Source organism: Pygocentrus nattereri, chromosome 23 (assembly GCF_015220715.1).
Source record: "Pygocentrus nattereri isolate fPygNat1 chromosome 23, fPygNat1.pri, whole genome shotgun sequence".
In the NCBI taxonomy this organism is placed as follows: Eukaryota; Metazoa; Chordata; class Actinopteri; order Characiformes; family Serrasalmidae; genus Pygocentrus; species Pygocentrus nattereri.
Window position 1 is genome coordinate 3,644,845 of NC_051233.1, and position 23,190 is coordinate 3,668,034.

The window sequence follows — 23,190 nt, forward strand, 5'->3', positions numbered from 1 at the left end:
AATCTTGGTTCCTCTCAGTGTTTTGTCCTCCTGCTCTTGGAGAGTTTCTCTTTCGAGGCTTGGTTCTTCTCAGTGGTTCATCCTTGGGCTTTTCAGATGTTTTCCTTTTGATTCTTGGTTCCTTTCTGTGGTTCTTCCTCATGCTCTTGGAAATTTGCTGCTCTTGAGTGTTGGTTTCTCTTTATGGCTTCCTCATGCTCTTGTCGAGTTTCTCCTGTCATGTCCTGGTTCTCCTCAGTGGTTCCTCCTTGTGTTCTTGGAGAGTTTCTACTTTTGAGTGCTGGTTTTGCTGCTTTTGCGCTACTAGAGTGATAATCTTTCCCCAAAAAACGAAAAACAGTGACAATTTGGATCATTTGGAAAGGCTGGACTTGAAGAACCCTGGTCTAAACTGCGTACTCAGCCGGGAAGTTTATGTTTAAAGCTTAGGCTACCTAAGGTGCCTCTCCACTGCATGGTACCGGCTTGACTCGACTCTGCTTGCCTTTTTTTGGGTTTCCTTTCAGCAAATCCGGCATCACCTATTGATTTTTGGTGATCTGAGCCCAGGAGGTGACATAAAAATGCTGCAGACTGCTGGCTGGTTGGAGAGAATTGCTAAACATATCTGCTAGCATACCCTCTTTTGTCAACTCGTCGTCTAAGCTCTGATATACTGTTTCCCAAATTCTCTGGTTTCTTTCTTCAAAATGTGCCTCCTTCATGCCACGGCGTTGTTATGATGAACAGCTATTGAAGGGAAACAGTAACTGCAGTGGAAAATGAAGCAGCTGGCACCAAAAGCGAGTTGAGTAGAGTTGAGACATACCTGCTGAGGAAAAGTGGCTAACATTGGAATGCAAATATGATGAGATATGGTATTGGCATTGCCCCCACATGCTCCCCTATGGTCGGCGTTCAGCACTAAACCTTTTTATGGCAATGTGAATATGAACTAAAATACTTGAGTGGTTTGTCAGTAAACAACTTAATTATCCTCACCTGAGTTTGTACTTTCAGTATGTTCACTTGGGTTTGGCTGAATTCGCGCTGAAGTAGGGATCTTCTGTTTAGCTCATTACTAAAATTCACTTTTTTCCTTTTTATCCGCAGTTCCTCCCCAGTTCCTGAACTATCCCTCCAACACGTACGCGTACGAAAGCACGGACATAGAGATGGAGTGTGCGGTGACCGGAAACCCCCAGCCCAGCGTCCACTGGGTGAAGAACGGAGAGGTGGTCATCCCCAGCGACTACTTTCAGATCGTGGTAAGAGAGAAATTGAAACAGAGGAAGACAGATTTGACTTACATCATATATTCATTCAAATTTAATTGCATTATATTACATGATCTATTAAAAACCTTCGATCCAGACTGGATTGACCTCTGATCTGCATTGTGTTCCAACAGATTCAAGTCTTTGTGTTTATTTAATGTCGAACAGGCAGGAAAAGTAAAGACTGTACATACAACACAAACTTTTCATCAAATTCAAAACATAATTAAAGACCCCGTCGTCTCCTTACAAGCACAAACGTGGTGCGGATTGAAAGTTTAGAATCTGCACTTTCAACAGAATTTCTACACGGAGAGTGAGAAATAATTCAACAAAAAATGTGAAGAGGCGTTTTAAGGCTTATATTCCACAGGGATCTGGGAGAGGAGAAGGATGATGACAGGATTGTGCTTAGCAATGCACAAGATCAGTGTCATGACTTGCTTCTGTGATGAGATGTAGATGATGGTACTGAAGAATTCCACATCTGTTCCATCTTGTTCTTTCTCTAGAGTGAGCGTGTCACTGTAGGGTCAGTTTTAATGACATGTCTAACAGTTTATGGATAAACTCAAATCCTCAAATCTCCATTTTTCTCCACGTTTTTGACATGATTCGAAATTACCTGTCACTGTTTACATTCTGTGTAAAGTTCATGATGAATGAGCTGGAATGACTTGGAAAAGGTTCTGGTTCCATTGACTTGCATTAAAAGTAAAGTATTTTTTTTTCCTTCTCTATTTTGGAGATATGAGGTTTTCTTCCGACAACAGCGGCTGTGTTTACATGCAAAGATTTTAGCCAACCCGATTACAGAGTAACGAGCTCTGCCCACTCGCTGTACAGCCGGCAGTTCGTTCTCCGGCTTCTTACACTAAATTCCCAAACTTTCATCACCACTGAGCAGCTTTTCAGTCGGCAGCTGGGACAGAAGAACAGCTGAACAACCTGGAATCAGCCAGAAATGAACCCAACACCATTCGCCAAACTAAACGGGCTGTAAGAAGCTTTACAGACCGGCTGGAACAAAACATTAATACTGATCTGGAGAAACTGACCAAACTGAGCTGAACCTGATATTGGGCCAGTTTTATGGCTCAGTCTGATTTAGTCCGACTCTGAAGATCAGACACGTCTGGCGAATGGTGTTGGGTCCATTTCTGGCTGATTCCAGGTTGTTCAGCTGTTCTTCTGTCACAGCTGCCGACTCAAAGCTGCTCACTGGTGACAATTTGGGAATTTAGTGTCGTCTCGTCTTCAGAGTCGGACCAAATCGGCTGTCAGTCAGATGTGATCTTAACAGTGTCCGTTTTCTGTTTGTGGCAAAGAAAGAAGTAAAAATATTCAGTTTATTTGAATGATTTTGACGAGGTTGTGCAAATTCTCATTAGATTAAATTGGATTTTTTTGCAAAGCTTATCCAGCCTAGTAACTGTAGCCACACTCATTTGTGCCAGGATTCCAAGAAACAGCTTTAATCCTTGTAATACACAGCGCATTCGCAGGGTGACTGTTTAGTGTTTTGACTGCAACACCAATGAAAACACATCTGTAGCAATTCCCTTAATCCATAATCTGTGAATAATCTGAGTTTTCCTTAATCCTCTCCGGATCGCAGGAGGGTGGCAACCTGCAGATTCTGGGGCTAGTGCGCTCCGACGAGGGATTCTACCAGTGCGTGGCGGAGAACGAAGCGGGAAATGCCCTGGCGATGGCGCAGCTCATCCTGCTAGAGCCAGGTGAGAAACTGTGGATGAGTTACTGTCCGAGTTGCCCCACGGTGCTGATCTGGGACCAGTTTTTGAATGTAAATCCTAAAGTTTGGCGCTATTGAGAGAAAACAGAAACAAATGACTTGTGTCAGATCAGCAGCTCACGGCACTTATTAGCATTCCTGCCTGTGCCCTGTTACTGTCAATCTAAACTGTTCCATTATCGCCACTGTCCATCTGCTCACACACACGCATGTGCACACACACACACACACACACACACACACACACACAGCCTGCAGGAAGGTCAGGTAAGGCAGGGTGGCACACAGATGTTTTCTGACTCTGAGACAGCTGTAGGTAGCACTTTGACAGAAAGTGGTGCTTGCCTGGTTGCAGTATTAAGAGTATAGTAACATAGAATGAACCTGAAAACTAATAGCAATGCAGTTTGAGCACAAACTTTATATATATATATATATATATATATATTTATATATATATAGACTGGTTCCAGATGATAGAAAGGCAACAGGAACTCAAATAACCAACCAGAATCTCTGAGGAACGTTTCCAACACCTTGTTGAAAGTCTGACATGAAGAATTAAAGCAGTTCTGAAGGCAAAAGGGGGTCCAACCTTTTACTAGCAAGGTGTACCTAATAAAGTGGCCGGTGAGTGTATAAACCCATGTCGGGAGAAAAATTCCCCCTTCTCCATTTTTGACATTTTTCAATTTATAATATATTAATAATTGATCAAATTTAATAATGTTGGTCTTTACGTTGCATGTAAAGTTAATAACCCAACATTCTGGTTCCATTGATTGACATTGAAAGTAAAGCAGGTTTTTTCCTTCTCCTGTATTTGGGAGATATGAGATTTTGACAGCAGCGATATTCATATAATGCTGTGTGAAAAAGGCGATGAAGTAGAAAAAATGATCAGCAGAAAACTTACATTTAATGGAAAATTACACAGAAACCACATCAAATACGTATAATATTACATTTTGCAGTAGTTAATGTGTCCACTCTGCCTTTATTACAGCTTCTTTTATTACAGGAGTCTCGCTTTCAGTCTCTCAAAGAAATCTGTTCCTCCAAAGTTCAGTCTTAGAAGCTGGTGGATGATTTTCTGAAGTAATCAAACACATTCAGTGGTGCTGAGGTCTGGACTCTGGGGTGGTCGGTCCATCATTCAGCTTCTTTGTTTGATGTGTCCGTCTCCTTTTCTCAGTGAGGTTCTTCTTGATCAGCTACACGTCCTTTCAGACCCACAGCGCTGAGTGGTCTTCTCACAGTGGAAGGATGGACAGAAACACCTGTGGATGTTTTCAGATCTGAAGCCACTTGATCTTCTCCTCTCTCTCAGAGATCAAAGCTTTAAGAGCTGTTTATCTGATGGGGCAGTTTTGGTGTCGACCAGGTCTCCCAGGTGGCTGTTAGGAGCTTCAATCTTCTCTGTAGCTTTTACTCAATTTTTGACTTTCAGCTTCAAAATTATTACTTTCACTGGATATTAGATGAAGGTTCTGACTCCACAGTGTCTTTGTGGCATAATAATATGCCCTGTAATATAATTTATATATAAGTAAACAAAGAGCCGTTTCCGCCCTTTCTGTAAATGTAAAAATGAAAGATGTAGCTTTTTTGTATAAAGCACTTCAGCACGAAAAACAGATGTCCTGCTAAATGCTGCATGTGTTTGGGAAGAATTCCGGGCCTCAGGCAGCAGCTAAACTCCGTGCAGGGAGCGGTGTTGAGTTTGCTAAGCAAGCGATTTCCTCACGGCTCTGTGAAATGAAGTTTCTGTTGCTCATTGCTTTTGGAGCGAGGGGAGTGAACTGTGTGCTACAGCGTATTCAGCATGTAAAATACGGAGGCAGGTACTATAGGTGTTATAGGTGTGGATGCAGTCCATGACGGTACTGGTGTGGTGCCAAAGAGACTCGGCCAAGGTGATCTGAATGGATGCGTTTCAGTGTGAAAGAGTGTTATATCACACTCACTCACTCACTCGCTCGCTCGCTCACTCACTTGCTCACTGACTCACTCACTCACTCACTCACTCGCTCACTCACTCACTCACTCACTCGCTCACTCACTCGCTCACTCACTCACTCACTGACTCACTGACTCACTCACTCACTGACTCACTCACTCACTCACTCACTCACTCACTCACTCGCTCACTGACTCACTCACTCACTCACTCACTCACTCACTCACTCACTCGCTCACTCACTCACTCACTGACTCACTCACTCACTCACTCACTGACTCACTCACTCACTCACTCACTCACTCGCTCACTGACTCACTCACTCACTCACTCACTCACTCGCTCGCTCGCTCACTGACTCACTCACTCGCTCGCTCACTCACTCACTCACTCACTCACTCACTGACTCACTCACTCACTCACTCACTCACTCACTCACTCACTCACTCACTCACTCACTCACTCACTCACTCACTGACTCACTCACTCACTCACTCACTCACTCACTCACTCACACACTCGCTCACTGTGTCAAACACAAGGCCCGCAGACGTCATCCGGCCCTACTTGGTCTGCAGATTTCTTAGAATTTTCTATTCTTAGTAGCCCATTTCACCCTAAGATGCACTACAGTCCCCAGCATGCACTGCAACACAGTTCTGACACCCAACAGCAATCTATGGGCCAACAGTTCCACAGAAAGAAATGAAAAGTATGCAATGCCTATTCTGCTGCCCCACGATGGACTGGTCTCCTGTCCAGGGTGTTTCCTGCCTTCTGCCCAATGACTGCTGGGACAGGCTCCAGCCCCCCCTCCCCCGTGACCCAGAAGAATAAGCGGCTTATAAAATGTGTGTGCCTATTTTGCCATTGCAGTTTTGCCGTACTGGTAGTAAACAGTGGCCCTTTTAGTGGTTGAGTTTGACACCCCTTTTTAATTAAGAAAAGAAAGCCTATCTTACTGCTGCCACCAGCTTTCTGCTGATCCACTATGGGATTTTGAATATTATGTTAGTACCAAGTTGGCACACCATGCTCCAAAATCACTTAAACATTCATTCACATAACATGTTGGGCCTTTTCCTATACATTTGCTGTTTTTGGTGTCAATCAATGCGTTTTCCTACCTTAACGGCCCCCTTCCATGTAATTTTCCACAATAGGGTTGTAAAAACCAGTTCCCTGCTGGAAGTTTCTACAACTGTTTGTTATTTTTCCATAATATTTTTAAATGTCTATGTACATGTGTTGTCTTACAGTAATAGATGATAATATAATCCTATGGAATAGTATTATGTTTATCCCAGTTCACTCTGGGATAAACCTTTATCAGGAATCAGCTTGGACAGAACACCTGCTGATTTTCAGCTCCGCCTTCCTGAGCTGTTAGATCGGTTTAAAATCGGAATTTTACACATTTCTCCCCAAATTTCTCGTGGTCGTCCCCAGACGTTCCCATTGTGAGATCACGTTTGGCCCCAAGAGACTAGCCAAAGGAATTCCTGGCTGAGCTACATTAGCACGCAGGCTAAAGCTCTTCCTTTCAGCTAAGCTGTCTCCTAATTCCCGGAGTCCCACAACCTTCCGATCTCCAGTTTAATGTGTATAAAAACTCGTGGGGGAAACATCTGAGAAGAAGCCTCCTGTGTCTCTTTCCATCTCAAACGCTGTCTCTGTGATTGCCTTGTTTGTCTTGTTCAGTTTCTCTGGCTCCCTCTGGATCCCCCTTCTCAGAGGTGCGCCTGTGGACCGGCCCCCAGCGGGCAGCGCCGTTCCGCGGCTCAGCGTGCGTGTTTTTATGGCCATCCGCAAGGACGCTTGCGCTGAAGGATGGATCATCGAGAAGCCGTCGTGTTGCTCCGATAGCATCGAGGTTCTTCACGGTAGCGGCGGTCTCTTGTCGCCCGTGTGTTTGTTAGAAGTTTTGATCTGATCCCAAGGCTTCATACGGCTGTGGATGAAACGCTAGCTAGCCGTCAAGCTTCCTGTCTCGTGATATTGTAGTTCATGTACGTGGCAGGCGCTTCACTCTAATTCCAAATCCTCGTGTGGATCAGCTGCTGAGATGCTGTTTTCACTGGGCTGGCTGTGGAATCGCCGGGTCCAGTGGATATGCCCAGATGCTACTGCTGGTCCATCCTTGGACCACCCAGATTACAAGCTCTAACTCATGTTTAATCTAGTTTTTAAAAGGACAGGGACTTTTATTTTTGAAAATAAACCACGACAAATAGTAGAAACAACTGAGAGGCCTGTGCTAAACTAAACGATTTGCTGAATTAATTTACAAAGTGTAACTAAAGAAAGGAAAGAATCGCCAGCTTTGCCATCGGCGGGCCGACAGTGGCCCAATATCCTCATGCGATCAGGGTGGGTGTATTACATTGACATTAACATGACTTCTGGTTCCTATCACCACCACTGTAAAGAAGTTTCTCTATATTGCTCCATTTCACATCAGACCTCTCTGAATCACTGTTTACATTTTGAAAAAAATTGTGCACAATTACTGTTTATTTGCCAAATTTAGGGGGAAATTATAGGGGACCTGATAAGCTCTTCCAGTGTTTCGCTTTCCTTTGGTGTATTATTCCAAATCCTCATGTGGATCAGCTGCTGAGATGCTGTTTTCACTGGGCTGGCTGTGGAATCGCCGGGTCCAGTGGATATGCCCAGATGCCACTGCTGGTCCACCCTCGGACCACCCAGATTACAAGCTCTAACTCATGTTTAATCTAGTTTTTAAAAGGACAGGGACTTTTTGTCACAACGCTCAAACTACATGCCCAGAGAAACCATTGCCTCACTGCCTCTCAGCTGCCTGAAACGCAGATGCAATCTCATAACACAGTCCTTACTGCCCACCTACCGCCAAGCTTGACATGGTGTCACATGGTGCCCAGCAGCTACTGGAGTCTGCAAAGGGTTATATATATAGTTTATTACGTTTTGTTGCCATGTGGAGAAAACTCTGACTGGACTGTCAGGATCGACTCTGGATCAAACCGATTCGGCAGAACCGATGCCGCTGGAAAAATAGCCACAGCGGAGTTTACATTCTACAGGAGAGAAGGGTCTGTCTCTAGACTACAAGACAGGGGCAGAACATGAAGGGGCGGAGCTACCAATCAGAACAAAGCGATTGGTCAGCTTGGACACTTTATTTATGAAACATAAAATATGACCTGTGCGAAAGTCAAAGCGCATAAGCATATAAATAGAGTTTGAGCTCTAAAATTAGCAAGAAATTAGTTTGTTCTCCAAAGATGAACTTATTTCTGACTATAAAATCAACAAAACGTCATGTGACTTGAGTCGGGGTGCCTGTCAGTGAACCTTTCTCATATCGGGACGTCACGGCTCTGATCCAGCCCAGAAATGAACCGATTCCTCTGAATCGGAACGAGGCGTCAATCAAAGAGGAGGTGGTTAACGCGCGCCGGCCCAGGATCCTTTCGTTAAACACGTTTTAGGGAGAAAATGAGAACCAATTAGAGCAGCATTGGGACTCCGCTGTGACGGGCTTAATCTGTCTTTGGGAAAGGATGGATTATGCCAGGAATTTTTTTCCTTCTTTTTTTTTCTCCTCCCACTTTTTAATCACTGCTCAGACAACGTTGCGGCGGCTCCCTGGAGTTGGCTGCACAGATGGCAGCTGCGTTCTCTGCTCAGAGAAAGCACAGCACAAGGCAAGGTCAAAAACCCACAGCCATCGCCAGGCAACCAGCCGTAGTGTCGCCAAGGCTCGGAGGAGGGGTGGCGGCGGCAACAGATGCCATCGGCCAATCGGTGGCTTCAGAGGGGGGCTTATGAGATGCCAAGTGTGTCGACCCCCACCCGCCCCCAGCCCCCTCCGAAGCTCTCAGGAGAAAGGAGTAGTACACACACACACACACACACACACACCTACACACACATATTACGGGACCCCCCTTTGCTCCTGTCACTGTGTAACAAAAGCACAATAGAGTTAAGGATCACAGCCTCTATTAAGTCGAATTGTAAACCTGATGGACACACAATGGCCTTTTTCAACGGCCTCTCGTGGACTCGAGTGTTAACTCAATCTTCGCTATGTTAATTACAACACATAGGACGGGGTCACACGAGACGAATACTGAGAAAATGAGAGAAAAAAATGAGCAAACTAGGTGCTGAAAAACTCCATCCAATACACAGCGCTGGGCAAACGTCAGAGAAACCCGTCATGTGTTTCATCTAAAGTCAAAACGACCGTCGAGTGAAAGCTGTTCGTGTTTCAGTGCTAGAAAAAATATATATTCAACAGAAAATTACACAGCAGCTTTAACGCTTTGTTAGGATAGTCCACTTTCAGTGTTTTGTAGATTCTTAATTTACTTTTAAGTTGCATCCAACTAAATTTCCTTAGCCTCTTCAAACGCACTTGGTCCTGTTCTCCATAACGTTCATACTCCATGAGCTCCATTCAGAAGCTGGGCGTCGTGTGAGGCTGTAGCTCTTCTCTCCAGTCTAATAGACGGTGATGTCATTTTAAACCCTTATAATAAAAGAGGCTGAACTTTGTTTTTCTACTGAAAGTCGACCCATTTTTCCCCAAATCTGGGCTCTAAACTATAAACAGACGGTGTCTCTTCAGTGATCTGCTCTGGAAACAAGACTTTTAGAAAATAACACAAAGAGTGTCGGAGATTTTTGGCTTTCAGCAGTAAATTGTGAGCGTGTAGTGAAATGTGGAGATCATAAAACACACTTCTGTTCATTTGAGGGGAATTTTTATAAATAAATATATAAATAAAGTAAAACTGACATTTATTTCATGCAGTTACTGAATAATTTGCTTTATGATTTGGTCATGAAAATTCAGATGGAAGAACCCAAATGTACCCTGGAGAATAGGAGGTTAAATCTAAACCTGCTTTAAACTTAACCGTAACCTTGACCTCAACCCAAGACCTAAACCCAACCCTCACCTGCTCCTAGCCTTAACCCTGGTCCAAATCCCAACCCTAACCCCACCATGGTTTAGAATCAACCGATAGTTTGTTGACAGTTTGAGCGTCTGTAGATATTGTATAGGGGACTATAGTGGACTTTCCAAATAAAGTGGGACCAACACCTAAATATAAAATCTGGGTTTTTATCTCGTAATGCAACTTCTGTTCTTTTCAGGAGACTCATGTTCAGTTTCAGTTTCAAGTTCAGTCTTAGAATTTGGTTGCACTTTCTGCTCGTCATGATCCGAATAATCCCAGATACATCCAGTGATGTTAAGGTCTGAGGTGGACTCTGAGGTGGTCAGTCTGTTGTCAGACCCACCGTTGTCTTCTCATAGTGGAAGGGTGGCTCTGGATGTTTTCAACTCTGAGGCGGCTTGATTTTCTCCTCTCTCTCAGAGACGAAAGCTTTCAGTGCTGTTTATCTGCAGTTTTGGAGTCGTCCAGCTCTTCCGAGTGGTTGTTAGGATCTTCCGTTTTCTCAAAATCTTTTGATCAGTTTTTTTGAACTCCAGTTTTGGAAATTCCTCTTTCTTCACTTATTTTCCGTCCTCATATAAGTGGATTATCTAATATCTAAACCCAAATGAATTATTTATTACTGAGTTATGGCTTAAGTATTGCAATGCTGTTAAATACACTTGGTTACATGTACCAGTTTATTACGATGGCTAAATTGTGTTGTTCATTTAGGTATGAATTCAGTGAATTTAGTGGATCTTCTCACAGCCATGAGTGACTTGACACCAAAAGTCATTACTATTCATGCAGAAAATCGGGCGCATTTAGTAATGCAGGTAATGTGTTTGTCACTGCCTTTTAAAATATCTGAAATGCTTTGCTTTACATATCGGTCAGTCCATGTCATCACAAAATGTTCACAGAGGGCAGCTATAGCCTTCAAGTGCTGTGAAAAAAAGATCAAATTTTCCCCTGAGAGAGATTTTCCTTTTCCCTTTTCCTTTCAGCAGTGACTTTGCAAAGAGGCGCACTAACCAAGGCAGCACATAGAGGAGTCCTAACAAGTCCAAAGCTACAGGTACAGGTGAAAATTAAGGGATATTGCCAGAGCAGGAAAGGGCCAATCAAATCTAGGACATATGGTTGAAAAGAGCACAGGTAGAGTAACTGTGGTCAACCAAAACACCAACGCATTAAGTGACCCTTATTAGTCCCACAACGGGGAAATTTCACCTCCGCATTTAACCCATTCCGTGCAGTGAAACACCACATAAACACTAGTGAGCACACACACACTAGGGGGCAGTGAGGGCACTTGCCCGGTGGGCAGCCCTATCCGCAGCACCTGGGGAGCAGTTGGGGGATAGGTGTCTTGCTCAAGGGCACCTCAGTCATGTACTGTTGGCTCTGGGGATCGAACCGGCGACCTTCCGGTCACAGGGCCAGTTCCCTAACCTACAGCCCACGACTGCCCTTTGTGGTATAGAAAGCTAATTTCTCCATTGCTTTACCAATAGAAACATTTTGATAAAAGTAACAGTGACAACTGTGGCAGTGGTCAGCAGATCACTCCATCAATAGGTCAGTTTTCCCAACTAGTGCCATCAGCCGTAGTGATGGAATAAACCAGGCGTGGATTTTTCCGTACCGAGATATTTACAAACAAAGGTCTTATCCAGACCTTTGTTCCATTCCTGGATTTCGTAATCACTGATGGTTAACTGAAACGTTAATGTTGCTGGCTGGGCACTTTGGTTGAAGTGGCACAAATGAAGGATTTGAAAGTGGCTCGGAATTTGTGTGCTTTTTTCCACTGTGCGTACGCCATCATTCAGCGTTACCATGGCAGCAGCGCCGAACAGATGTTAAAGCCTGTAAACGGTGGGAAAGCAGCTCATCTCACCTTTTCCTCCTCCGTCTGGCTCTAATAATGAAGCTGGGAGCTGATCAGAGTTAATGATCTTCTCAGCGAAGCTCGTTCTGCTCGTTAGTTTGTGCTGATGATGCAGTGATTCAGTCGTGTGACGTTACTGAGCAGGAGGAGCTCATGAGGGTCAGTTCAGGCCGGTTCGTCACATTAATGACCGATTTGAGTCACTTACCTAAACGAGTGTGAACCATCGAGCCAGAGAGATCGGATCTGAGCAACTACGCTTGTAATGCGAGCGCAGCCCTTGAGTCATCTAGTGACTGCAAAATCCAGGTCCGGAATCTGGATTCAAAATCTGGATTTAAACATGACTGCTTTAAACGACAGCATAGTGCATAACACCATCACCCTGGGAATCGCCGTGGTAACGTGCATGGCTGCCGTTGCTCTCTTGACATTAATATTTACAGAAATTCTGCTGTGGGGTGCATAATGGTGTTATGTAAACACGGAACGGCCTAAAGACGTTGCCTTTATAAATTATCTCAAGCTTCTTTTTATTGTCATCTACAGAGCAACACACAGAAACCGGAAATCTTTCCTCTGTCATGCACAACTTGCTTAAATTGAAAAAGTATCACATGTTTTGATGCAATATGCTGCTCTAGGGAAACTTACCAACTCTGTTTCTTTACAGTGGTGGTGATAGGAACCAGGCGTCGCCATGTCTATAATGCAGACATAACCGTTTTATTTAATATACAAAAGCACCAACGAACCATATGTAATTTGGATTATGGTCAATTAGTGATAAATAAGAAAAAAATAAGTTTTCTTTAGGGACTATTTTGCCTCACAACACCCTGCATGTACCTCTCCACCATTTCCTGTGAAAACCTTCTGTGAGGGAGGTTTTAGAGGATTTTCTTCAGCCCAGACGTCTGGTTCCTATCACCACCACTGCAAGCGATTCGTGCTGTAGAGTTTCACATCAAACCACTGTGAGTGACTTTACCTTTAATGTCCGTCAATGGATCCAGACTTTTCGCCAGATGCCTCTGTGCATTCAGTATGTATTTAAACATAATTCTGAACTGAGTCAAATTAATCCAACTCAGCTGAGATTTGGTGCTGTGATCGTAACCGATCTGAATGGTCAGAGGTTTCGAGATTTACTCCAGTGTTATGGAGATGTTTCACTGTAGCCTCGTGCTGAACTGTGTTGAGCTGGCGTGTCACTGATGGTGATGCTTCCTTTCATCGATAGTCCACATCTGTTGCTGGTTTGCTGGATGTGAGTAGAATGGATCTAATGTCATTATGAGCAGGCGGTCATTTGGGAGCGATATGCAATCTGTCCAGCCCCCCGTCTCTGCTAATGGAGCCCTCAACCTGTCCCTGCAGCTCCGAGCGGGACTATATCTCTCCGAGCGCCTCTGCTTCGCTGTATATCGCTGGTTATTTATTGCACTGTACGCTGTCAGACAGTGACCGTCTGGATGATGAGGTGGAGGAGAGAGAGAGAGAGAGAGAGAGAGAGAGAGGGAGAGAGAGGGAGAGAGAGGGGGGATTTAGACTGCAATCCTCAGGCATAAATCCACTCCACGTTTTCCATTCAACCTCATTGCAGCGAGCTGCTGGGACTATAAAACACATCACTACTTAGAGAGAGGGAGAGAGAGAGAGAGAAACAGAGAGAAACAGAGACAAGGAGCGAGAAAGAATGGAGAGAGAAAAGAGCGATAGAAACAGAAGAGAAAGAGAAAAGCGAGATAGAAAAGAGAGACATTGGGAGAGAAAGGCTACTGTGGGAAAGGAACAGAAAGAGTGTAGAGGGAGAGGAAGAAAGAGAGAAAAATGCGCTTGGAGAGGGAGAGAGAGTGGAAGAGTGAAGGAGTCTAGAGGGAGTTAGAGATCGGGGTGAGAGTAAGAGAGTATAGGGGGATGCAGATAAAGAGAGAGATGAGAGAGAGAGAACGAGAATGTGGAGAGAGAGAGAAAGCAATAGTGAGAGAAAGAGGAGAGAGATTAAGGGGAGAGAGAGACTAGAGGAAGAGAGAAAAGAGTATAGATGGAGAGAGAGAACGTACAGATGGAAAGAGAGAGAGACAAATAATGTACTGAAAGAGAGAGAGAGAGAGTGGAAGAGAGAGGGAGTCTGTAGGGAGATAGCAGTGAAAATAGAGATGGGAGTGAGCAGCAGTGTAGAGGGGTATGTAGATAGAGAGAGAGAGGAGAAAGAGCAAGAAGATAGAGAGAGAGAGAGCATAGAGGGCGATAGAGGAGAATATTGATGGAGAGAGAAAAGAAAAAGAGACGGGGAGAGAGAGGCCAGAAGAAGGAGAGAGAAAGGTAGAAAGTAAAAAGAATGTACTGAGAGAGAGAGAGAGAGAGAGAGAGAGAGAGAGACACTGACAACCTGCAGTGTAATCACCACCTACCTGGATTTAATCACCGTACCTCCTCTCTCACTCTTTCTTTATCACTCTCCTTCTCTCATCCACTCTTTCATTTCTCTCCACTAGTCTGGTTTATGTGCTTTAATCCCATCGTCGTGGTGAACAGGCTGTGATTTGGTAATTATTCCCGCTGTAATGAACGCAGGCTGTGATGGACAGTTTGATTAGTGTGTTCTGTTCAGTGCTCTCTGAGCTCGACTCATACTCTTACTACTTCGTCAGGCAGGATTTACAGGATTAGATGTGGTGCAGGATGGAAAGTGTGTGTGTGTGTGTGTGTGTGTGTGTGGTCAGGGCTGTACAAGTATGCACAGTTTTGTTTAGCTCATATTGTGCAAAGACCTACAAAGTTCTACAAGGCTTTTGTTTTTTCCACACACACAACTTCAAGCCAAAGCCTAATCCCGACCCTAACCGAGACCCTGATCCTAACCCTCATTTTACCTTCGACCCAAAACCTAATCCTAATCCTCACCCTGGCCCTAATCCTAAATCTAACCTTAACCTCAAGCCAAAACCTAATCCTAACCCTAGCTCTGGTCCTAATCCTAACCCTCGCCTTACCTTCAACCCAAAACCTAATCCTAACCCTCACCCTGGTCTTAATCCTAATCCTTACTTTACCTTCAACCCAAAACCTAATCCTAACCTTCATCCTGGCCTTAATCCTAATCCTCACTTTACCTTCAACCCAAAACATAATCCTAACCCTCACCCTGGCACTAATCCTAATCCTAAACAAAAACCCTAAACCTAATCCTAACCCTTACTGTTTATTTCTAGTTTGCTTCATTTACACTGGGACAACATGCCAATGTACCACAACAGAATCCGTTCTTTTACTAATGCCAAATTTATGGGATGCCAATTCCCATTTTTCCCAGTTTCTTGTGGCGGGGAACAGCCGCTATGTTTTCTGTTTTTCCTGCAGAATTAAAAATAAATAAATAAATAAATAAACACACTTGATTGGCTGTTAATAAAGTCATAGGCAAAGTTTCAACACCCAAATAACATGTTTTGTTGAAAAATAAGTAGCAAACAAACGTTTCTGCGACTTTTAGCGCACAGCTTTTTATTTTAGTTCATCATGTTGGAAAGAAATAAACAAGCAGTAGAAAATGTGCCAGTGCGCTCACGTCTAGTGTAAACGCAGCTTCGACCCGCCTTTGTGTGCACGTGCTGCTGTTTTGGCACTGCCAGCTTTTCAGTTGCTTCTTGTGATTTATGTGTGGCTGCCCACAGGACGGAGTGCAGAAATTCACCAATCAGAGCGAGCCATTCATCAGGACTCCGACAGGCCATACGTCCCTCAGCGCTGAGTGCGTGGAGGGGCAGTGTTGGCAGTGGTGAACCGTGACTGTTACTGCTAGGCCTTCAAATTTGGCCGTGAATGTCAAAACGATAACAAAGCAGGTCTCCGATAATTCTAATTACTGCTACTGCCCATGTGGGACTAGCTAAGCAATTCGTTCGAACAGTTTTTGGCTTTTCTTGATTAAACATCGACATTTGCGGCTTGTAAAAAGCACTGCAGGCTTTATTTGAAGCTCACCAGACATATTAAAAGACTCAATATCTCTGTTTTTTCTCTTGTTTATTATTTGTTTATTATTATTATATATTTATTATTATTTGTTTAATATTTGTTTATTCTTTCTCTTGACATGCTCTTATAGCATCCATTGTGGTACCAAAGGTGGTTATAAATCATGACTATTTTCCATTTTCAAGCCTTATGCCTTAGAATAAACTGTGCCTGACTGAAACATGTAAATGTGCTCTGTTCTGATTGGCTGCCCTGTATTGTGCCTCATCCAGAAACCAGTCTGGCTTATTTATGCATATATGCATATATATATATATATGTGTGTGTGTGTGTGTGTGTGTGTGTGTGTGTGTGTGTGTGTGTGTACCATTTCTGTTGGAATAAAACCTTTTTTCCAGTTTTTTTCCAAGTAATTTTCCAAGTAATTTTTTTTCCAAGTAATTTTTCTTTTCATCTGTTCATCATGAAATTTACACACGATGTAGAAGAAAAAATTTCATGACATTTCATGACAAGCCCTGACTTCAAACCAGCTTTCCCTGGAGGTCTAGAAGGCCCTGATGTTTCTCCGCTGAGTGTTGGGGTTCCTTAGTTGCACTCTGGCACCCTCTACTGTCAGTGGCAGTATGAAAACCTCAGGAACAGAATGACATTTCTCACAGTCCAGCTAGCTTCCATTCTCCATCATCCACACTTAGCTTCCCCTGTAAGATATTGCAAACAAACCCTTCACTAATCACAGCTGAGCCCAGCTATCTCCAGCGCGCTAATTAATTAGGCTAATTAACACTCACCGAAATACGAGCATCAGGTTCTGTCTCCAGCTGCCAGAGGGTTCGGACTGATGGATGGGGCCAGGCATCCTGGAGACGGCCAGTCCCATGAAAAATAAACCTCTTTTCTCCATGAATTTGTCACGGTTCGGAATATTCAGCTCCTTACGAGTGTTAATGGAGGCTCATCGCTGTGGCTTTCTGCTCCTTTTTCCCCTCCCTGGATCTTCTCTCTGAGGAGTTCACCACTGCTTTTTGGTGCACAGAGAACCTGCTGCTGTGGTTGTTTTTCCTCTGGTTTTATATTAAGCTTATTTCATTGAATGGTCTATTCAGGGGGTCTTAACTTGATGTAGTAGTTACTGATTTACAGTGATGGTTAAAGCTTTGTAGCTGGGTAAGTTACAGCGTTCCTTAATCCGTGTAGATGTTCATCATAGATCAGCGTCAGCACCTTCTTACACGGAGCTGAGGTCAGATTCTTATTCACCAGATTCTGGTTTGAATTTTCCCGTTCCACCTTAAATGGAGCGGCTTCAGGCACCAGAACGTTCCTGCTGCACCGTTTAAGGTGGAACGGGAAAACCGGAACAGGAAGCTGGCGAATAGGCAGCCGACTTCAGCTCCGTCCTTCTTCCTGTGTTTGGGGTTATTTCATGTTGGTGTGTATTAATATTAGAAGAGATTCACTCATTGATGGATTTGCTGATGTGAGTGAGTTTGTGTTTTTACTGGCGCTGAACTCGGTTTTTAACATCAGGTGCAGACTGAATACTTTCCTGCTGGTCCTGCTGGACGGCTAATTATCACCATCAGTCATTACAGTAATAAAAGCCGCCGAGAGCCGTCCGTGCAGCCCAGATTAGTCTGAGTCTGAGGATTAGAACTAAACAGATGTGGTGTAAATGGGTGGAGTAATGAGGAAGCTGTGACCTCTCCAACACGGCGGACGGTCAGACGTGTCGCCTCAGATGGAGAACAAATGAAAATATTCTTGCTGATGTATAATCATTCTTGAGTATAATTGTGGGCAGTATCTTTCTCAAACTGCCGCACTTTAAAGGTACTAAATGCAGTCCAGCAGAGTTGCTGACCTCCCCAGCCGTTGACGTGCCTGGCTGGACCCAGCGTGGTGTCTAGGCGTGTATATCTGTGGTTAAACCTGGCGACAGTTGCTGTGAAAGAGTGCCTTTATGGGCAGCACGTAGACAGAGGTTTAGCTATGCTGACAGTAAACTACTTAAACAAGTGCTGGAACCTTGGTAGCTGCTAAAGTTCTGTACTTAATATTCCCATCTTCCCCGAATGGGTTCAGCAGTGAGCAACAGTAGGCAGAGAGTCTCCGCGGACCGCCTGCCCTTCTCTCCTCAGCTCCATTAAAGTCTGCTTTAATTTGTGATGCTTGTTCTTTTGTTCTCAGCTGCTGTGCATCCTTCCATCTCTCTCTCTCTCTCTCTCTCTCTTTCCTAGTTGGTCCTCCTCCCCTTCACGATATTTTTGTATTAAAGCGGCTTATCCTTTCTTCTGAAACAAAAGTGCCTCTCGTCTTGGCCCCATCCCCTCCTCCATTCCCTCTATTCCCTCTCTCTCTCTCTCTCTCTCTCTCTCTCTCAGTGTCTCTCTCTCTCTCTCTCTGAGTATTTTGTGAGCTGTCAGATCACAGCAGATAAGAGTGGGGCGGACCGTCTCCTGAGGGAAATAGATGGAATTTCTTCAGGAATGCAAATAGCAGCACCTTGAGTGACAGCAGAAAATCGTCTGCTGTAGCTGCAGCCAGAGCATTGCAGTCTCTCTCTCTCTCTCTCTCTCTCTCTGTGTCTCTCTCTCTCTCTCTGTGTCTCTCTCTCTCTCTCTCTCTCTCTCTGTGCGTCTCTCTCTCTCTCTCTTTCTCTCTGTGTCTCTCTTTCTCTATCTCTCTCTCTCTGTGTCTCTCTCTCTCTCTCTCTCTCTCTGTGCGTCTCTCTCTCTCTCTCTGTGCGTCTCTCTCTCTCTCTCTCTCTGTGCGTCTCTCTCTCTCTCTCTCTCTCTGTGTGTCTCTCTTTCTCTATCTCTCTGTGTGTCTCCTTCTCTCTGTGTCTCTCTCTCTCTCTCTGTGTCTCTCTCTCTCTCTCTCTCTGTCTCTTTCTTTTTCTCTCATCTAACTCCTTCCTGTTTTTACTTTTCTGTCTCTCTCTTTCTGTCTTTTCTCTTTCATTCTCTTTCTTTCTTTTTCTTCTGTCCCTCTGGTTGTCTTTCTCCATCCATCTATAATTGTCTCTTCCTCTCTTCTCTGTCTCTGTTGTTCCTCTCATCTTTCTCACTTTCTCTAATCTCTCTCTCTCTTCATCCAACGTCTTTTGCTCTCCCTCACTTTGTCTCTCTCTCTCTCTCTCTTTCTCTTTTTTTGCCTGTCTGTTTTTCTGTGCATCTTTATTAATCTCTATCTCTCCTTCCCTTCCTCTCTCCCTCCCCTCTCTCTCTCTTTCATTCCTCAGCCTTGTTTAAGTACAAATAGGCAGTTGCATCCTTCCAGTAATTGCGATGTGAATTATTGAGTAACGGCTTTCCTAAACAGGTTTATGAAAAGGAGACAGGCGAAAGAGAAGGGGGGGGGGGCTGGGGGGTAGTGGTGGTGAGAAAATAAACAAATACCTGCACATTTTTTTCCTTCTATCCACGCCACCTGGCCCTCTCCATAGAATTCATTTAGCTGGATTTAAGGGAGGGATTTCAGATAGCTGGGCTTGTTTGCTCAGAGTGCCTTTTGTGCGTAAAGGTCTGATTTGCACATTTATTGTTCGTCTATTCATGCAGCGTTTTTTTTTACACGTGTGCCACTTCGCCAGACCCTCGCGTTTAAAAATGTTAACATTGTACTGCACTGAATGCAGCCACTCCAGCTTATTCACAGCTGAAACACCACAGAAACGATGCGTCTGTTATTCTGCAGCAACAAAAACGTGGCTTTCAGTGGCACGACGAACGCACGTGATGTACAAACACAGTCTCCAATACTCGTAACCCAAGTTAACAGTCTGTGCAGTTTACCACCGAAAAAATGCACCAGCTGTGCATGATTAATGGTTGATTAATCACCTCTTCTTCCTCGAGCTCCCGCCACGCCGACAACTTTGACAAACTGCGCGTTCGGCCGAATGGCAGGGCTTCGCTTAGTTTACTGTTAAATACGAAATGATAATCATATCGTGGTCGGGCCAGCAAATTAAGCCTATGCCTCATTACCTTCCCAATCCTCTTATTGGGTTAATTACTCTCCGCAACCCAATCCTCATCATTATTTCCCACTGCTACTGTACATTTAGGCATTTAGGCTGGGAAGACTTGTATCGTAGCATGTAGCGTATCAGTGGGCCAGCAGTGACAGAAAATCAGTCGGGCTAATTTATCGGCAGTTACAGGCTGAAGCGGTGAAAGCCATCGACACAAACGTGGCGTGTGAAATCTCTATATGACGTCTGGCCTTTAAAGGAATGAAGAATGAATCCATCGCTTCATCTGGTGTAAACATGCCTGCTGAACTCCTACAGTGGTGCTCCAGTGCTCTCCAGAATGAGGTTGTCTTCAGTGAAGAGAATGGACTATGAATATCCAGTAGAGTCAAAGGACTAAACACATTTAAGGTGCCTGATATTACCTTCCCAGATAATGCGGTTACTGGAGGAACCCTTGGTGGTCAACAAGCTCTTGCAAGAACCTCTACCTACCTCATTGGACTCCATCAAGCTATAGATTCCTAGAGTAACCCCAGAAAAATCTTCAATGACCCATTTTTGTAGGATTAAACGTTATTCTAGGAAAAGAGTTCCTCCAGGAATCCAGAGCTTGATGGAGCCCACTGAAGTAGACAGTGGTTCTTGAAAGAGCTTGTTGACCACCAAGGGTTCCTCTCTTGACCAAATTATATGGGAAGGTTTTCTGAGGCACCTACAATATATTTTTGGTTCTTTGAATCTACTGGATATTCAAGAACCTCTGTCTACCTCAGTAGGCTCCATTAACCTCTAGATTCCTGAAGGAACTTTTAGGCCTAAACAGGGGTTCATTTAAGAACTAAATACATTTAGGTGCCTCAAATAACCTTTCCATATAATTTGGTCACTAGAGGAATCCTCGGTGGTCAACTAGCTATTGCAAGAACCTCTAGCTTCCTTAGTGGGTTCCATCAAGCTCTGGATTCCTGGAGGAACTCTTTTCCTAGAAGAACATTTAAGGGTAAAAAGAGGTTCATTTCAGAACCTTACATTTTCTGGAGTTCCTCAAGGACTCTAAAGTGTGATGGACCCCACTGAGTTAGTTAGAGGTTCTTGAAAGAGGTTGTTGACCACCAAGGGTTCCTCTAGTAACTATTAAAGATGGTAAGGCCTCAAGAACAATTTGCATGTTTAAATTGTTTTTTGCATGGTTTAATTGTTCTTCAGATTGATGGAGAATGTGTTGTATATGGTTCTAAATAGCACCGAAAAGGTTCTGCTGTTGTGCCAAGTTTGTAACAACAGATGAACCACTTTTGGTACTACATAGAACTATTTTCCAAAAGGTTCTGTATAGAAGCATGTACAACATATTCTTCATCAGTCTGGAGAACTATTTCACCATGCAAAGAACCGTTTAAGCATGAAAGGGCTCTATACAGAACTCATTGTTCTATATTGAACGCATTGTCTTTACTGAAGAACCCTTGAAGAACCATCTTCATTGAAGATCTTTCAGTTTGACTTGTTTTCTCCTTGATGGTACGGTAAAAACTTGTCTCTGGAGTCTCTTCATTGCTGAACAAAGATGGCTAGCAATCAGCAGTCAGTTGACACTGGATTCCCAGTGGTTGCACGGCGCATTTGCATAATGCATGCTGGATATTGTAGTGAGAGAATACTGATGAATGAAAACATGAATATGATATAAACATGTGAATTCTGTCAAACTGAAGAGGCTGGAGGACACAATGCTGCACGATGGAATGCTGCAAAATATGATAACATTCAATTCTTGTTTTAGAGAACCACCACCACGTCAGTGTTACTGCAGTGCTGAGAATGATCCACCACCCAAATAGTACCTGCTCTGTGAGGGTCCATGGGGGTCCTGACCACTGAAGAACAGGGTAACAGAGTATCAGAGAAACAGATGGACTACAGTCTGTAACTGTAGAACTACAGAGTGCAGCTATACAGTAAGTGGAGCTGATAAGATGGACAATGAGCATAGAAACGAGGAGGTGGTCATCATGTTATGCCTGATTAAGCTTGTGTATTAAGCTTGTTCAAACATTACAAAGGTTCTTCAAACTCTCATTTGCATGCCATGTGCAAAAATAGAAAAGAACCATCAATTGAAAGGATCATTGGTCCAAAGATCCCATTCTAGCACCTTTTTTAAAGAATATAGCAGGGTTTCTGAAAGGTGGACATTCGTAAAGCTTCAAAAGTACACAGCAACACAAAAGAATCCTCCCGAAGCTCTTTGCACTCAAGCACCAGCTGGCAAACCCTCTGTTTTATTTGTTCTAGCACAAAAGCCTCAGTTTGACCTATCTCTTATCCCCAAAGCGCTACATCTCCCCGCCGCTGAAGTGATAGCTTCATCGGGTCGATGGTGGCCCCCTTCTGAAAGAGGATCCACACATCAGATGAAAGTCTGCTTCTTCGCCCTTATCTCCACCCTGCTGTGGATGGCCTGACATTTGAGGGTTTTCTGTTGCCTGTCAGGATCTTCTGATAGATGCACGGCCTTTACAGCTGATCCAGGACCGGCTTTCTTCTACCAAAAGCTAAGCTTAAATAACAGAAGAGAAGCTGATCTGAGGTCAGCTGGACAAAGGCACTTACTTTAGCCTGCCTGGATGTTCAAATCTGGGTCATCCGCCAGTCCCGAGAGTTGAGGAGTCTGACAAACCTCCGGAACAAAGTGTGTGTGTGTCTGGTTGCTGTTGGAAGAAGCTGTTTGGAGAGTGCCTTGGCACATCACAGCCAAACTGAGGCCTTGGTAATCCAGTGGGGATCAGTAGACGGGGAATTGGAACCAAAAATCATTTATTCCGAAAAGACTTTGAACAGGGAACGAAAGGAGGAAACTCAAAGATTGCTCTGGAGTTACTTTCAGGGAAGTCTCGCTTAAATCCATAAGAAAGACCCTTGGGGGCAAAAGTGCCAATAACCAAAAACACACACATAGTAACGTCCATGTGCGTGTAGAAACCACACACACATAGGGCTCCTTAGAAGATGTAGCTCTACGATCCTATTCACAAAGTGCTCCCTTGGCTCACCGCTCTTAGCCGTTTTGCGGGTCAATCAATTTCGGTCAATTCCAGAGAGGCCTTTCTTTCTTCTGTCCTGTTGAGCTTGCTTCTGAGAGCCTTGCTTTTAAAGGCTGGATGGAACTGTGGGCAGTCCAGCTCTGGGAAATGGAGAGAGTTTGTAAAGATTAGCGTGCTGTTTTTCACACATTCCCCTATAACATGGTTGGATTGGCTGGACATGCCTTACATGCCTGCACACAGATTAAGACTGTATTCTTCTGAAGATGTAGAAGATTCCAGGAGAACTTTGTTTGTCTTACTGTGTCATGTTGTCTGACGTCAACCAACAAGGTCAAATTCCAACAGAACCATTTGCATTATGTTTAGCACTA

The 23,190-nt window shown here is 44.1% G+C and overlaps 1 protein-coding gene across 2 annotated transcripts in view; it reads left to right on the forward strand.

The window, feature by feature from the left end:
• The window catches only part of dcc (DCC netrin 1 receptor), a 419,056-nt gene that overhangs the window by 229,928 nt on the left and 165,938 nt on the right, over positions 1-23,190 (forward strand). For both annotated transcript variants that reach the window (XM_037533426.1, XM_037533427.1), the window contains exons 6-7: positions 1,093-1,247; positions 2,875-2,995. In XM_037533426.1, the coding sequence (XP_037389323.1) occupies positions 1,093-1,247; positions 2,875-2,995 (276 nt within the window). The remainder of the gene's footprint in view (positions 1-1,092; positions 1,248-2,874; positions 2,996-23,190) is intronic.